At 54.7% G+C, this 16,582-nt stretch overlaps 4 protein-coding genes across 4 annotated transcripts; 1 reads left to right on the forward strand and 3 right to left on the reverse strand.

The window, feature by feature from the left end:
* Positions 1–70: 70 nt before the first annotated feature.
* NECHADRAFT_98817 (uncharacterized protein) lies at positions 71–2,017 on the reverse strand (the record flags this gene model as incomplete). The annotated part of the gene is made up of 3 exons (XM_003054255.1): positions 71–966; positions 1,018–1,825; positions 1,875–2,017. The coding sequence occupies 3 exons, from the start codon at positions 2,015–2,017 to the stop codon at positions 235–237; spliced, it is 1,683 nt and encodes a 560-aa protein (XP_003054301.1). The 3' UTR covers positions 71–234.
* A 748-nt stretch (positions 2,018–2,765) lies between these two features.
* PAFB2101 (uncharacterized protein) lies at positions 2,766–4,047 on the reverse strand (the record flags this gene model as incomplete). Its single annotated transcript, XM_003054256.1, has 2 exons — positions 2,766–3,737; positions 3,790–4,047. 2 exons carry the CDS (start codon positions 4,045–4,047, stop codon positions 2,766–2,768), a joined length of 1,230 nt encoding a protein of 409 aa, XP_003054302.1.
* Positions 4,048–5,464: 1,417 nt separating this feature from the next.
* Positions 5,465–7,059, forward strand: NECHADRAFT_103149 (uncharacterized protein; the record flags this gene model as incomplete). Its single annotated transcript, XM_003053541.1, has 4 exons — positions 5,465–5,496; positions 5,725–5,960; positions 6,015–6,126; positions 6,177–7,059. 4 exons carry the CDS (start codon positions 5,465–5,467, stop codon positions 6,721–6,723), a joined length of 927 nt encoding a protein of 308 aa, XP_003053587.1. The 3' UTR covers positions 6,724–7,059.
* A 141-nt stretch (positions 7,060–7,200) lies between these two features.
* NECHADRAFT_74885 (uncharacterized protein) lies at positions 7,201–7,892 on the reverse strand (the record flags this gene model as incomplete). Its single annotated transcript, XM_003054257.1, has 3 exons — positions 7,201–7,367; positions 7,477–7,789; positions 7,845–7,892. 3 exons carry the CDS (start codon positions 7,890–7,892, stop codon positions 7,201–7,203), a joined length of 528 nt encoding a protein of 175 aa, XP_003054303.1.
* Positions 7,893–16,582: the final 8,690 nt, after the last annotated feature.

Raw genomic sequence — 16,582 nt, forward strand, 5'->3', positions numbered from 1 at the left:
TTCACATTGACATGATGTCGAGTGAACTCGAGTATAACCCGAGAGTGATTAATAGCATCACATCAGAGGCAGTACAATGATAGAATAGTTATGAAACCAAGACCCAGAACAATGCCATTTTTGAACCCCATCCTTTGTCCCATACCTGTTCGTATTCAAGAGTATGCTTGCTTGCTGTACAGTTATGCCCTAAACGAAAACAATGCTACCTAGTTAATACTCCTGAAGCTTCTTTCAACTTGCGTCAACGTCTGTGCCGATCGACCCAAACGCGCCGTTGCGTTCCCTCCTTTCGGCTTCCATACTCGCCGCCATGCTTCCCTTTCGCCGTAGACCAGGGGCCTTGAATTTCCTCACAACCTGATACGATCTGTCTAGCTCATTCTCAACAGCGCATCTGATCCTTAGGGCCGCCACAGCTGGCCACACGCTTCTCTCGCCCCTCAGGATCCAATAATCGAGCGTCTCCCGAGTGGGTGTCTCCAGCAGTCGTACAAAGTCTCCCGCCGTCACCTCAGGCACTAGCACCATGGAAGCGGCCGGAACTTGCTCGTCGACTAGAAAGCGGCGGATGCCTGCAGGCAGTAGGCGCAACGTATCTAGCTGGCGCAGGCGGTGTCTTATTTCCAGCCCTACCATACGAACCAGAAAGGCAGACACCTGAGTCGTCTTGCTCCTAGCTTCGACAAGGGACGGCCCATGCATGTCGGACTGGATAAAGGGAATGAGATACGGTCGAGCTTGGCTGACGATAAAATGGTTGACGTTGAATAGCTCAGCAATACGTCGAAGAGGCGAGTCTCTGTCAGAGTAGGACGTGTGCGTCCAATGTCGAAAGTCGATTGTGTTGGCCGGCGCCCAAGGAACAATGTTCTCCTGAGCATCCTTGCAAAGCATAGTTGTCTTGCGACGACCATATAGTGATGGCAAAGACGCATTCGATGCCACGGCAGCCGTCCAGATCAACTAACACAAGTTAGTATTGGCAGAAGCAGGGACTCAACGGCATCAACCTACCACATTAGGCGCAGTGAGGTAATTGAGGAGCGTGGGAACACCTCCTTGACCCTCTGTCGCTACCGTAATGTTCAAGACTCTCTTGCTGCGGTTATAGGCCTCTTCAAACGTTAGATCGCCAACGTTGGCCCTCACACACTCCTCCAGGACAGTGACATCAAGGAAGTAACCCTCTTTCGAGAAGCGACGGATCCTTCTAAGTAGGGTTTGCCATCGTGAATGGAAACTCGAAACGTTGCCATTCTCAGTCCCAGTCTTGGGCGCAAACGCCGACAGGTCGATACCATCACCACTCAAGACAGCAGGCAATTCATCCTCTGTATGGACCGCGACGAGGGCCGCGATCAGGGCGCCTGTAGCTGTGCCGGTGATGATGCGTGGGAGCAAGCCGCGCAAGAACAGAGCCTTGACGACGCCCAAGTGGCACATGCCAAATATGGCACCGCCCTGTAGCACCAGCGTGCTCCTCCCAAAGGCCTGCCTCGTGTCATGGATGCAGTCCAGCTTCATCTGCGTCGTCAGAGACGGCCCAGTTCCATGGATGGCCGACGGACTGGTCGGGAGGGCGCGAATGTCCTCGACTGCCTCGGCGATCTGTGTAATGTATTCATCGATAAGGTATTTCGTGCCGGCAAACGATCGGTTATATAGTTTGGGCGACGTGATATTCCCCAGGTTTCTTACGAGACCGGATCGTAGGAGGTTGACGAGCTGTTGAAAGTTGCCATCTTCGCGGGCGCTCGCGAGGGAGTCGAGTCGTTCTGCAATGAGTCGCCAGTCATAGTACTTGGACGCCGGGTTATTCCTCCTGTCGACGTGTTAGCAGCAGTCGCACAAGCATCACCAAGAACAAGTACCATAGATCAAGACCAAGAAGATTGTCCAGGTGTAGTGCAGCTTCTTCCCAGTCCTCGAAAGCCTCGGCAGTGCGCAAGATGTCTAACCACAGCTCGACGGGGCTCTTGCGCGAGTACCAGCTGCGCAGCTTCTGCAGCGACATGGTCAGAGACGGGATGCTGGTATACGCAGGCCAAGGGGAAGGGGTGTTACCCTCTGCCAGAAGCTGGCAACGTCGACGACGACACCCCAGACGGCGACAACTACCCCCATTATCGTTGCCGAGGGACGATCACAAGCACCATCGAAGAGGGCCGAAGGGGTCGGTTCGAGCGCGGCAGGAGGATCACGCGCATCTAACTAGGTCATGGTCGTATGGGGAGAGAGCAACAATGCCACATGCAAGACTATTTTTGGGCTTCAAGCCTAGATACCAAGAGGCGATAGCAAAGTTTTTATAGGATAAGCTTATGGTTGTATTCGTTGAACTGAACTGTTGTTGTTGGGTTCGTGGAGCTCTCCCCGCCCTTCAACAAAGTGCGAAGCTGGACGCTAATTTCAGGCATGTGATTGCCAATGAGATCACCAGACTCCAGACAATCTCCGGCATTTTGCCCATAATACCCATGCCAGGCGATGGCGCATGTGCTCAGTTTGACATCTATAATGCAATTGATACATATAGATACGCGAAAAGGATCAACCAGCCCTGCTACAGATATGCAGAACATCCTCACGAGTTGTCGCGATGCGCCAGCCAAGAGTTGCTGCCGATACACAGCCAATGATGGCTTTGGGTCACCCAGAGATCCGAGATTATCATGTATTATCAGAGTACAAACCGTCTCCTGTGCAGCTATCATCTTTAGGAGCTTTGAAACTTTCGCCAAACAAGATATAAAAATCACCTCCTAGTCATCATCGTCATCAATGACATTCCTCCGACGAGCTCTACCAGCCACCTGTTCGACATCACTGCCCTCAGCATCCTCATCGGGGCTGCGGTCTCGGGTTCTCTGCCTCTTTGAACGAGGCTTTTCGTCCTCATCCTCGTCCAGCAACTCCTCTTCGTCATCGTCGTCGGCCTGGCTGTCCATCTCTTCAACGTCACTGCCAACGATAAAGCCGTCGTCGAGATCGTAGCCCTCGTGTCGCCCAACGGCCTCGGCAAGTTCTTCGTCCGACTCGGACTCGCCTCTCCGTGGCTTGGGCCTGGATGAGCCGGGGGCACCACGCTTGCGGGATGACCCAAATCGGCGTCCTCCTTCAAGTTCTCCAATAGACAGGTTTCCGCGTCCAGATCGACCATAGCCGCCGTCCATCTTGGCCGCAGCATTCTCGCGTCGTCGCTGAGCCTTCATTCTCTCCTTCTCAGCCAGCTCGGCCTGCTTCTTTTGGAGTTCTGGGTCGCGGGTGGTTCGGATGATCATATCGCCGCCTTGTGAAGGCTTGCTGGCTTGTGCCATTCGCTCGGCCAGAATGGACAACGCATCGTCACCCACAGCCTTGTTGGGACGGACATTGTACTGCTCTGTGATGTGGCCAACTGTCATGAGAAGGTTGCTGTGCAGTTCGGCCGCGGCAGCGTAGTAGTGACCGTCGTGGATTTCATTGTAGGGCTTGTCGGCTGAAGGAGCCAATGCCTTCTTCTGGACTTCGTAATGCTCGCCGCCAATAGAGATTGTGACGGATCCGTCGCTCCAGCGGAAAATGTTGGTGTTGCTCTTGAGTTCGCCGGTGCTGTGATCTCTTCGAACTCGAGCGACGTGTTTGGGGTGTTGAGCCTTGGCGTTGGCCAGATCGAACTCGGTCGGCTGGAAGGTGTCCGGGTCGTATTCTTCGGGCATTATCTTGACAAACTTGGGAATACGCATTACTCGAAGCTAAGGGGGTGATTAGCGATCTGTATTTGATGAGGCGCATGACGAGACTTACCGCGCCATCCTTGGGTTTCGGAATTCTATGCCGATACGTCTTGACACCCATGACAACTCGATCCCTTGTCTGGAACTGCATCTGATCGTCATAGTCATTACGATAGCGCGCGTAGCTATCTCCTTCGGGGTCTGAAGCGAGGTCATCGTCGTCGAGGACGCGCTCCTTGGTGGACGCAACATCCTCATCACCCTCGTCACCGAAAAGGTCATCGCCACCCTCGTCGATGGGGTCAATGGGATCTTCTGAGTCAGACATTTTGCAATGTGAGCTTCAGGGAAAGTAAAGTGCCCGGTAAGAGATGGAGTTGGTGGAAAAGGCGAGCTGGTGCTGGGCGCGCAAAGCGAGAGTATGAAGTCGCGAGGCTTTAGTCTTAGTATAATTTAGCGATCTAGGCCTGAGGCTGACTATTCACTAGCCACAGCTCAGCCACGCACTCTGGGCAGCAGCGGGTCAGTGGAGAACAAACGCGACCAAACCTCAGGAGCAGCAGATTTCTCGCCTATGTTCCCTAAAATAGAATAGCGTGCCTCAGGTGGCCTGCAAAGCCAGCCGCAGGAGGAGCAAGGGAGCTTTGAGTGAGGTTCAGGTTCAGAGGGACCACCCAGGACCACCTCAGGAGCAGGAGCAGAGGGAAAGACCCGCGTTAGCGTGTGGCGCCTTTTGGGCAGTTACGGGGTACGTAGCCGCTCCGCTCCGCTCCATGCAGTGCTGTACCTTTACCAACGCCGACACCGACACCTCAAAAACCCCCTTTCTCGAACTGACGCTGCTGTTTGATATTCGATATTGAACCTGACATCGCGCAGCTTCGTCCAGCGAAAGAAGGACTTTTGATAGCGCCTTCCCCTCCTCCGACAGCAGCAAAAGACAACGCCCTCGATTCGCACGGCAACAACCAGCGACTGCATTGCAACCTGCACCCCTTGCGGTCTCCCTCTCACGCTCCCTCTCACCCCGCCTTTCTGCCAACCTACCTTACCTACTGCAACCATGTCGAATCTTTTTTCCGGCATGTAAGTACCCAGCATTCTTTGTTTGTCTCTGTCTCTAGTCTTTGTCCTGTCTGCTTTGTCTCCGCTGGGCGTTTTGCTGCTGCTTTATCTGAGGTTTCTTGCATCATGCCTCATGTTTGACGCATGTCATGAAGAGAGGAAGAGAGACATCAACGAGTGAGATGTGAGAGGCACAGGCAATGTTATTGCCCGCTGACCTCAGCCTCGTACTTCTTGTGCAAGTGCAACATCGCCAATCCATGGGTTTGATGCATTCAACCTTCTTGACGATGGCTCGAAGCCAATCATGCCGTCCTTATCTGGCGTCGCGGGGCAACTACCGAGTGTTTGAGTGAGGTCAGGTCTGGCTGTCCACAACCGAACTCTCACCATGTGGTTCCCTAGTACGACATCCAAGACATGTTTTCTCAGCATGGCCATGAGCGGCCCGACGCCGTTCCAGGCGTTCCCGGTCGCCGTTCACACTGTTCCGAGGCATGGGAGTCTTTATCAGCCATCGATGGCGATATTGCAAATCTCAATGTCGAGGATTTGGCATGACGCAGAGCCTCTGACCATATATCATGGCGGCTTTGCCTCCCTAACAAGGGCGCCACGGAACCACGGCCGCCTTCTCCAAACGAGGCGCTTTGCTGCAGCCGTCGTTGGCGGGCTTAGCAATGTTTCAACCAACTGCACCCGTCTCAGCATAGTGTGCTGCCACCTCAACCCATCCTGACTCTGCCATGCCAGCTTGATCCGGCCTCTCTTTGTTTTCTCTTCACTCTCTGGTCTCGCACTGACAAGACTTGTATAGTAACGCCCGTTTCCGAGGCGGCTCAGCTAAGCCCTCTGGCCCTCAAAAGAGCCCGACCTCGTCCACTGCTAGCCAGCCGCCACCTCCAGAGACGTCATCTCAAGGGAGTCAATCCTCGGCGAGCCTGGCCCCGAAAGTTCCTCCTCTGCCCAACTCTCCTTCGCTCGCCCAGACCATCGGCATGGATGAATCCAGTGGTGCCGTGGCCAGCGACGACCTCATCTCTGCTTATCACCTGCCTCGACCTCTCCCCCTCTGGCTCAATGCCCAGTATGCCAAGCACATCGTCAAGGGAAATTTCATGACCCTCAGCGCTCGACCCAAGACTGTTGAGCAGGGTGAATGGATTGCGCACCAGGGTATGCTGCTTCACGTGACACCGCTTCTTTACATATGCTAATTCATATCAACAGTTGTTGAGCATTATCGCAACCTCTGGAATTTTGTCCGGGTGCTTCATGAAAAGGAAGATGATGGAAGCTCCATCTGCAACTCGACTTCCTGCCCACGCATGTCGGCTGGAGCGTAAGTGGTCATTTGCCTAGGTGGTTCATTACATATACTCACACTACCAGGAACCACTCCTTCACTTGGCTCAACAGAAATAGGGAGCCCGTCGAGCTTCCAGCCTCTGAGTACATGACACTGATGCAGCGATGGATCTCGGGCAAGATTGACGACACCAACATCTTCCCGACCGACCCCTCTGGAGTCTCGTACTCACACAATTCCGCCATCACCACCACACCTCTCTCCCAGCTGACCAACCCCGGTGAGCCCGAATGGATCGGCAAGCGATCGGGCTTCCCTGACAAGTTTGTCGACATTTGCCAGATGATCTTCCGACAGATGTTCCGCGTCTACGCCCATCTGTACTGGGCTCACTTTACCGAGCCCTTTTACCACCTCAACCTTGAGAAGCAGCTCAACAGTTGCTTCTCTCACTTTGTGCTGACGGCTACTGCCCTGGACATGTTGAAGCCTGCTGAGCTTGAGCCCATGCAACCTCTGATCGATCTCTGGGCGGCCAACGGAACCTTCCCACCGGAGTCCAAGGCTTACGAGTATGCCAATCTCCGGGCGGGCGAGCGTCTTCTGCAGCTGTCCGGCGTGAGCCAATAAACCAGGGCGCACGTTGTCATAGCCGTAGCGGTGGGGTCGTACGGGAAGCGGGAGGAAGCAGAGCATCCGTCAAACGGATCAGGGAAGATGTGTACAATCTTGGAGCCATGTATCGAGACTGGCATTTGGAGGATCAGAAGTGAAAGAAGGAAGGGCAAAGCATATTTCTGCAGGAACAGAGAGCTGCGGATTGGAGTTTCGGGGCCTCGACAAGCTTGAGCTTCGTATAGGAGTTTGGCAGTAGAAGGCGAGATGGAAGATGGAGGAAACACGCAAACCGGCCGGCGGCTTTGCGTCTTTTTTGTATCATCAGCACTTCGAGGCTTGCTTCGATCAAATACGAATTGATTTCGCTCATTGGAAACAAGGACTCTCAGCAAAGAAAGATGGCGGCCAAATTCCACGATTATAACCCCCAGTCCCCATACGCCATTCACACAAGTTCGTACACGCATATCAAAATCAGAGATGAATGCCTCAACCACCCTCGGGCTGCTCACTGCATTGCGCGCCCACCTCGCTGATCTTGTATTCGACAATGATGGGCTGGTTCTCCTCAACGATGAATCTGCCGGAACCTACATAGAGCTTGTCTTGGAGAGGCTTGAGGCCAGAAGCGTTTGTCTCGAACCTAACCTGGACGACTATGGACATCAGCCAGGGGATTGACGAGTATACCAACAGACACATGGCAAGGATGAGGTATTCAAGTGGCATCTCAAAGCGCAAGGCTGACGGGAAGGACAAACTCACAGGCGTTCCCAAACCCCGTGGTAGTAGCATTGCCGTCCCCACGGATGACCCTGCCCTCATCACCGGCCACCCCGACGACACCGTTATAACTGAAACGAAGCATGGCGCCCGACATCGAGTCCCTCGCGACGCTAGAGACATCGAGGCGGACTCTCTGGCCGTCCGGGTCGCGGCGCAGAAAGTCGCTCCCGTGGACAAAGGTGGCCTCGAGAGGGGGCTCGTAGCCAGGTTCGGAGACGAGGGTGCCGAGATTGGGGACGAAGGGGATGTTGAGGAGGTCTGGGTTTATGACTAGGGGAGCGTCGATGTAGATCTGTTCGCGTAGTGTCAGATAAAAAGGGGTTAATATCACGAAGCCGTAGACATACTTGTGCTGTAAACGCAGGGATGAGGATGGGGAAGTTGGCAAACTTCATGTTGAGAACCGCCAGTCTGTCGTCGAGCGTTCGATATCATTCTCCTTTTCCCACGTTTGATGGGGACTGAAAAGGGGGGGATTTGATCACCAAGGGGGGAAGGCAATTCGTTTGTATTTTTGATTCTCCCCCTTGTTTTCGCTTCTCGGCTCGCGATGTTTTCCTTTCGGCGAAGGGAGTTTTCCCCCTCCCCTCCTTTCTCCGGCGCCCGAAGCCCGTCCCCGTCGTCGCATTATATCTGTCTCTCTCTTTTTTTGCTCCGAGGCCGCGACGACGGGAAGGGGTGTCATGTCTTGTGTTCGCGTGGGAAAAGAAAGTACGTGCCCCCAAGCGAAAGGGGCGGCGTCTCGGTTGCATGGCACACAATGCGGCACTGGGGGGAAAAGGTCGAGAGTATCTACCGAAGGGAAGCTTTGTCGTTGTTCAAGAGCGAGCCTCTCTGTGTCACCGAGGGACGGACACGGGCGATGGGCCATGATGATAGGGTAGGCAACAACGCGGGGGATTCGTGGGGAAGAGGTTCACAGGCGATCTGGTGAGAGGCAGCATCACACATCACAAGGAGTTACGATCACGAACAAAGAGAGACTTGGGATATGAGATGGTGTACGATGATAGACCTTTGCCCAGCGACGGCAAGACAACGAATCAATGTCTCGTCCCGCAGCGTCCCTTGGACGACCGAAACCGAGTCCATGGAGTTGACCATCTCGACGACTCCAGGCAAGGGGATGAAGATGGGCTCGAATAGCCATCGTGGGTGACTCACGAGTCACCATGGCACAGATCTTGGTCGCGGCGCAATACAACGATACCACAGCCAGGCCCAACCATCTAGTCTGTCGTTGGGCCTTACCGACAGTTGTCGATATTATTTTGGTGAGTCTTGGTCGGTTTCAGCCTCTCCTCTCCTCCCTATCCGTGGATCTCTATGGAATCGGTTCGAGGTGGCTCATCGACAAGTTGACGTTGCGTCCCTTGTGCACAACCAATTACCGGGCCGGCCATTGCGGCACTGCAACCAACCCCATGGACTCTTGGACTGGCAGAACGGCTAGAACACATGGAATCTCAGGCCACACCTCGGTCCGAGTGTCGTGATGGGATGGTCATGTTGAATGAATGTGGTGTCAAGGAAAATCTCCCCCGTCGGCGCAAGCGAGGCTCATGCTCACCTCTTCGTAACCAGCATGGAAGACAGCGATATTCCGGGAGCCACATCCACATCCGCATCGTACCTTTGAAACATGGAGCAAGATCCTGCTGTCCGCAAATAGGTCCCGCAAAGCTATCGCTGGATCTCGGGGGGGCTGTCGTCCGTCCTGTCCCGTAGAGGTCGGGGATCCCCCCGCTTACTTCCATGGCAGTCTTTGACATCGGAAACTGCCCCAGCCTAGCAAGCCACTTGTTTCAGAAGTACGACCAGTTGTGAGGTCGAGTGGCCACGGAGCTTCTCCAGTCACCCGGATCCCTGGACCCCAGATGTGGCGGAGCACTGCTCACTGCCCTTCACCGCCGGACTTTTTTTCTTGGGCTTGAGCAATAGGGTAGTATACGTCGAGACCCAACATCATGTTGCAGAGAAGGAGAGAGAGCAAGATGGACCCCCGATGCTGCAGTCAGAGAGAGTGTGGCTTCCAAGAATGGAACCTTTCCACGCCCAGCTTCGTGTTGCACCCCAAGATAGATGTCAGGAACCACCTTTCCTGCAGGTGTAACTTGATCTGAGAGGATCATGCGGATGATATCATGGATGGCTGCTTTACGAACTTGGGTTGCATGTTTGCCGAGTGCATGCTTCCGTGGACAAGAAGCAAAGTTTCAGATCTTGCAGTCCATCATCGTCCATCTCGACGCCGTGGCTTCAATGTCTTTTTGTATCGTGAACGGTGTCTCAGATTCGCAAATAGAACTCCATTTGGGAGTGTAATTGCACTTGCCAGACCAAGGCTAGTCCTGTTGAGGACTGCCTCGTCCGTCTAGACCTTCAAGAGAAGCACAGCATGCCCAGTCGTCGTCGACATGCCGTGGGCGTCATTGCAGATCCCCGGCTGCGACATGGTGGTCACACAGTTGACGTTTTCCAGGTGACCAAGATTTCTGTATCATGATCAACTCTATGTCTCCATGGCTATGTCCCCATGGCATCTTCCGGCCAACTTGGAATCCCTGCGGTCCAGGTTCGAGTAGTTTTCAGTTGGTATCCGTCCAAGTTTCAAGAGTCGAAATAAGAGGTGGAGTACTATAGGTCAAGCATCATCCTCAAACGAAAATAGGGTCTTCTCTTGGGTTTGATCCTCCCCTCCAGCCTTTCGGTCCACAGCCTCGCGAACTCGCATGACGACTGCCTGGTCAAGGCTGGCGTCGTCGAGGCTTTCTCGAACAGTGCTTGGAAATGGTAATCTCCAGACAGGTGGATCGTTATGCTGAAAATTTCTTCACCTTCACATGTGGGCGCGGGTCCGAACTCTTGTCAGGGATACCCAGACCGCATATTCGGAACGCGAGTTTTTCCTCTTGGCATGGGTGAACTCTCTCCTAGCGACACTGGGACTGGGAATCCTGTTGTTGCTCGACCTGTGTATGGTCCAGGGTGGTCTGACCCCATTGACATCAGCTTTCACATGGAAGCTCCCAGTTGTAAGTGAGTTCTGGGCCATGGGGATCCTCACTAGGATGTAGGAGGGGATTGGGGACTGTCCAGGGTCCAGGGTCCGAGTCATCCTGATACCAAACCAGACTTGCTGTTTATGGAAAGAGTTTCGGAGGTTTCGAGGCTGCGTCATTGCAAAACATCCAGCCTTGGCCGGAATATCTCGTAGGTAGGTCAGACAAGATAATACCAGATAGACGTCATGGGTCATTGGGATCAATGCTGCCTGCACCAGGTCAGGAACCAGAGACTGGATGCCTCTTTGAAACCGACATGACCGATCATGGCAAAGTTCTGCGTCGGCGGCGTGGGGGCCAGCGATTGCGGCCGAGAGTCAGAGTCATAATGGCGGTATCAGCAATGCTCGCCAATGAGTGGACGAACTGTGATTGTTGGGCAACGACTTCGGGCGGCGCTCTACCAAGAGGATTGTGAGTAATCATGTTAGTGCGGTGATGAAGAAGCCATTGAGAGCAGCTGCAGGCCCCTTCTTGTCAATGCGGCCGGCCTCGATATGTGATGAGGCTCTGGGGATGTACAAGACGCAGCTCTCGGTAACCACAGGATGGGTTCGAGAAGACCCGAGAGAAAGAGCACAGCCCACTCGATGGCCGAAAATGGCCAAAGAGAACCGCGTAGGGAGCAAGCCTGGCTACCTGGTTGCTTGGACAGGCAATCTTGGAAGCACATGGGCATGTCGAGAACGGCGCGGACCCAACCAAGATCAGCCCTCTGGGCAGCCAGGGCAGCAGAGACGGCTCGCCTCACCAAAGTGATTGGATGTGATGGCAGCTTGGGCCGTTTTGGACGGCGCCGGCCGTTGACCCAACCTGACCCTGCCGGGACATGATCCGAAGGGGCCAGGTGGTGACAGAAATAAACGCACACCTCTTACAGGAGCATTGAGGGTCTTGATGATGCGCCTGATGTCGTTAGCAGACGGTTTAGCTAAAATGAAGGGGAAACAAGACGAGTCGGTGAGTTTCGACAAGAGGAGTGAGGAACAAGTCATCAAGTTGAGCCTATACCGCATCGTCAAGCGTACTCATTGAGGGCATTCGGGGCCGATCTGCAGGTCGACTCTTTGTGTGTGGTGTTTTCTTTCGGGTGCGGGCCCGGAAGTGAAGGGTTCTCTGGGTTCGAGGCATGGATCGAGTCGCACACCGAGCTCCAAAACCCCAAAGCCATGACGCTAGAGCATCTAGGATCCGTTCGTAGAGGAGCTAGTCAGCAGGAGCAGGGGTAAGCAGGGAGACGAGGAGCCTGACTTTTTCCTCTGGTCGCTCTGGAGTCTGGAGAGGACGCGCACGCGTGACGGGTCGGGTCCCATGAGAAACACACCGACAAAACAAAGAGCTCGAGGTAGACACCATGGCCGGCCCATATGCGGCCATGAAGCACAGTGGAGCCGTGAGATCAGGCTGTTGAGCCTAGTGGTTAGACGTAGGACAGGACAGACAGGGAGAGGGCGTGCGGACGTGCGTGCGTACGCATCATGTACGCGCACATGTGGGAGCGTGGGAACGTGAGCGCGTCCAGTGCAAGTCCAGCCACCCAGAGCCAGAGCCGTCAATGGAGGGATCTCTTGGCTCGAGATGTTGCTTGCGAATCGGACCATGGCAGCAGCTTGGTACGTGATATCGACGATGGTATCGCAGCCGCGCGCGGGGGGGAGGAGAGTGGTGTTGTCCATCAATCATCAAATAGCGGCATTGGCGGCGGGATGCCGCTGTCAAGTTTCATGATGCCTGCGATATCCTATCGTCGAGATGGCCGAGGTGCGCCGAGTCTACTTGGGGCACGGTGATACTCGGCTCAGCTTGCGTGAGATGTGAGAGATGCCTGACAGCTTGGGGGGCTTGGGGGGAGAGCTCAGCTCAGCTCAGCTCGGTTGAGTTCAGATCCGAGAAATCCCAGATCCATTACCGAGGACCCCGTACATCCGCCTACCTACCTAGGTAGGTCAATACGCAGCATTGAATCTGTGGCTGCCCTGGTGATGAAGGCCGCGATGGATGACGGGCACCAGGATGAAGCCGGACGGGATACGAAGTCTCGGTTCAAGGTGAGGCGAATTGACCATGGACCATGGATCACCGTAGCGCGTACAATGTATGGCTCAGGCACAGCTGGGGCTGGCGGTAGCTCCAGAGCCAAAGCTCGAGGCAGAGAGCTGTCTAGACTGGATGCCAATATGGAGCAGTCAATGCCGTCTGTTGCACGTTGCGTCGTCTCAGAGCCATTAGACTTATCCGGGGCGCGCAGTGTAGGAGTCTCAGACAATTGGAGGTCCGGCCTTGTTCGGCGTCAGCCATCGGTACTTGGACTGGTACGTACCGTAGACCGTGACCGCGCTCCCATTAACGCGCTCTTTTTACCCCACGGCCCACCAGAAAGACCGTGCAATAGGAAGCTTGCCATTTGCGTCGGTGGCTCTCGGCTGATGCAGAAACGAAGCCCAGTGGCCGTGGCATCAGACCCAAGAGAAAAATAGCGTCCGTCCCTTGGTGCCCAACGTCTGGAACTTTTAGCTTTGGCCTGGGCTGGGCTGTCCTGCCCGTCTTAGGTTGTCTGTCACCTCAAAAGAGGAGAGGGCTTTTGGCTTTGAAAGGGAAGGCGGCCGGGCCGGTCCAGCAGCGCCCGAGGCTAAACCCTTTGACAGAGAGATGTTTCTGAATGAGAAGTGATACTGGACTTACTAGGGACGCCAGTTGGGCAGGGCGTCTTCCATTTCTGGACCTGTGCAGTGCCGATATAGGGCGTATCAAGTTTGGCACATGGCTTCCCGCGATTAGATCCAGCCCGGCCGGTCTGCCAGGGCTGTGACAAGCTCCTTGGGCATGGATTTTCTTTGCTTTTTTCTACGCCGTCTTGCTGGATGCTTCATGCTCTGGATCCATATGCCTCTTCTCCGTCGTCTTCTATGGTTGCTTCCTTTCTCATCGAGCCCGCTCGCGTGTCAGTTCCGGGACACCATGAACCCCCCCCCCTTCTTGCTTCTGCCCCCCAGCAGCTCCCAACCCGTACCCTCCCATGGTCCCTCCCCCCTGGTAACCCTTCAAGCCATGACACCACCTAGTGGCAGTTACTGGCTAGGCGCGCTCTTGTGAGCGTGGGGTTGCCGGGATGGTGGGCAGGTTTTCTGGGCAGCGAGCAGCAAAACCATCGCAGAGCACGCAGCGCAGCCATCGACGATGGCCTCATTGCACAAGCACCGCCCACAGATAGATCAGATCACGGCCTGATGGGGTAGAGAAGGGGCAACAAGAGACCCCAAGGCCCGTACAGACCGTACAGAATAGAGCGGCGGTCAAGTGACGCCGGACCATCTTGATGCTCACACGAGCTCACCACGACGAATGGCAGAAGGGTAGCCATGTTAATCCTCTTCTTGTGCCGAGCTCGGATGCCACATGAGGAAAATCCCCTGCTTGGTGTGGACGACTAGGCCCGTAACTAGACGGCGGCACAGTCGGTTTGCATCTGGCATGGCATCTCATCAACGCCGTCGTTGGTGTAGCTACCACAAATCTCGCTTTTTTTCAGTGTTGTCCATTCGCGAGACGCTGGCCCCGTTACGTATTGTTGTTTCCACCACGATGGCGATATGGAGTCCATGTTACAGATCTAGCTGGGTGCCATCATCACCGCTACTATGACTACGCACATGCCAATCCGATGACGGTCGTGTCGATTGATTGTTGACACTGGGAGATGGGTAGTGATCCGTCGACACCACCCCTCGCACTAAAGTTGGCTGGTGAGCCTTGAGCCCTTCTCAGCCTTTTTTTCGCCTGGTGTGCTTGGCTCTTCTGAGGCCTGCAAAGCCTGACCTACGCCTCCACACCCACATCTGATCTGGAGACCTTAGAGATGCTCTTATTCATCTCGATGGATGGGTGGTTCGTTGATGAATGGACGCTCACTCACACGGTTTCTTGCTTGCTCACTCACTCATTCCTTGCCTGGGCTCTCACTCATTCACCTTTCTGCTCATCCTCGCCTCCTCACCACTGTAAATGCACACCCATATAAAATATCGCTCGGCACACCCACGGGCAACCCGAGCAAGCCCATTCCCGTTCTTTGTAGAGCTCTCTTCGGAGGCGGCCCCATCCATGGCCGGGCCAGGTGGGTCGGGCTCTCTCACCCATGAAGCTCACGTCTAAGAGGTCCCTGTGAGCCCCGAGAGACCTGTTCCATGGCCGCGTTTCTTCAAGCCTGGGTATCGCCGTCGATGGATATGGATATGGATGTATGTACTTGGCTGGTGCTCCACACGCACAAATGCCGGGTGTCTGCCCCGGTGAGGTACAAAACCCATAGCAGGTCCTCGCATCCCATCGAGCTGCCGGCTGATGAGTCCATCACGCTTCCCAAAGTAGCAGTCTGTTGTCGTCGGGTTTTGCCCCTGCTTTCTGCTTTTATACCCAGCCCATACAATCCTATCCTCTTTTGTTTCGGCCGCAGACGACCCCCGAGATCTGGAGTGCAGCATCCATCAACGCCATCCATCCATCCATCATCCATCCATCCCTCCACCACCGCCCGTTGCCTGTATAAATCGTACTGGTCTCCTCTGCGTATCACGCCAAAGAGGACGCAACCAGGAAACCACCCCGGCCGTCATCAGCACCTACCTACCTATCGAGAGCCTAGGCCACACACATCCGCCCGCTGGGTAGTACACATCCATACCTCTTTTCTGGAGACGGACGCACACCTTGTTTTCCAACTGCTGTGGTGAGTGCTTATGGTCCCGTCCATCTCCTTGTCGTCGTTCGTTGCGCGGTGCGCTGCCCTGCGCTGCATTCTGCACTGCAGTAGCGGTAGCAGTAGTAGCAGCAGTTGCAGTAGCAGGACGGAGGTTCAGTTGCGCGCTTCTCTGTTTGGTTTCCACCCTCCCTCTTGTTGTCGTTGGCTGCTCAAAGTGAGCATCGGCCGTTGAGCTTGTTGCCCTTCCCGTCACTTCCCGTGCTCGCCGTCTAAAAGTTTCCGGCTTCCCGTCCGCGGTCCATGCCATGCCATGCGATGCCGTGCCATTATTGCCCCATCTTCTCCCACCAGCCTCTTTTCGATTTTTTCCCACACACTCTCGCCATCATTCACAACCAGAGAGATCCCTGAATACCCTCATTGTCATTTTTGGGTTTGCCGGCCTCAGCCTCACATAAAGGATCCTGCGGTTCTTTTTTTGGGTTCAAGGCAATACGAAACACAAGTTCATGAAACAAAGCCCTACTGCGTACGCACGCATCAACACCAAACCCCACGCTGCCTGTTAGGTTTTCCCTTCTTCTCCATCCCGTCGTCTGCTGCGCCCTGGACTGGACAGAGAAAAGAGAACCTGGACGGCTGAGCCCATCATCCATCATCCTTCTCTCCATTCATCCAACCCTCGGTAACAGGATCTGGTACCAGAGAGGTACGAGCCGTTTACCCTTCTCCCCCTCACAAAATCGAGTCACCATTGTCGTACCCTTCCATGCCTTGGCCCTGGCCTGCCACTTGACCCCACCCAAGCGCCCACTCGTACAGGACGGACAGTACCTCAGATTCTCACGCCCACGCCCCGGTGCTAAAAACCGCTTGTTCAAGTGCCAAAAATACACACCCGTCCATCAAGTGCCCCCCCGGTCACCTCAACTCTCCCCCCCCGTCCTGTTCTCCATCCATTCCCATTCCCCGTCCCCGTCCCGCCCGAAGGCTCCCCTTCTGCTCACCGCTGCACACCAAGCATCGATTCACTGACTCCCACACGCAAAAAAAAAAGATCATATTATTTCCCGCGCCCCTCCCCTCAAAACCCAACCTCTTCGCTTTCCTCTCTGTGCCTCGTGTGCTCTTCTTCACCTTGACCTTGGGTCTCATCTTGTCCTTCTTCAGATTTCACCCCCTTGCCCTTCTTGGCTTCTCCTTCTCTTTACAGCCTCTGCTTGTTTCTTCTTTTAAACACTCCCCCCCACACATCTATCTTCCTCTCCTCCTCCTCTCCTCTTTTACATATACCCACCCACACAACCACACATTCACTACA

Source organism: Fusarium vanettenii, assembly GCF_000151355.1.
Source record: "Fusarium vanettenii 77-13-4 chromosome 1 genomic scaffold NECHAsca_1_chr1_3_0, whole genome shotgun sequence".
Taxonomy (NCBI): domain Eukaryota; kingdom Fungi; phylum Ascomycota; class Sordariomycetes; order Hypocreales; family Nectriaceae; genus Fusarium; species Fusarium vanettenii.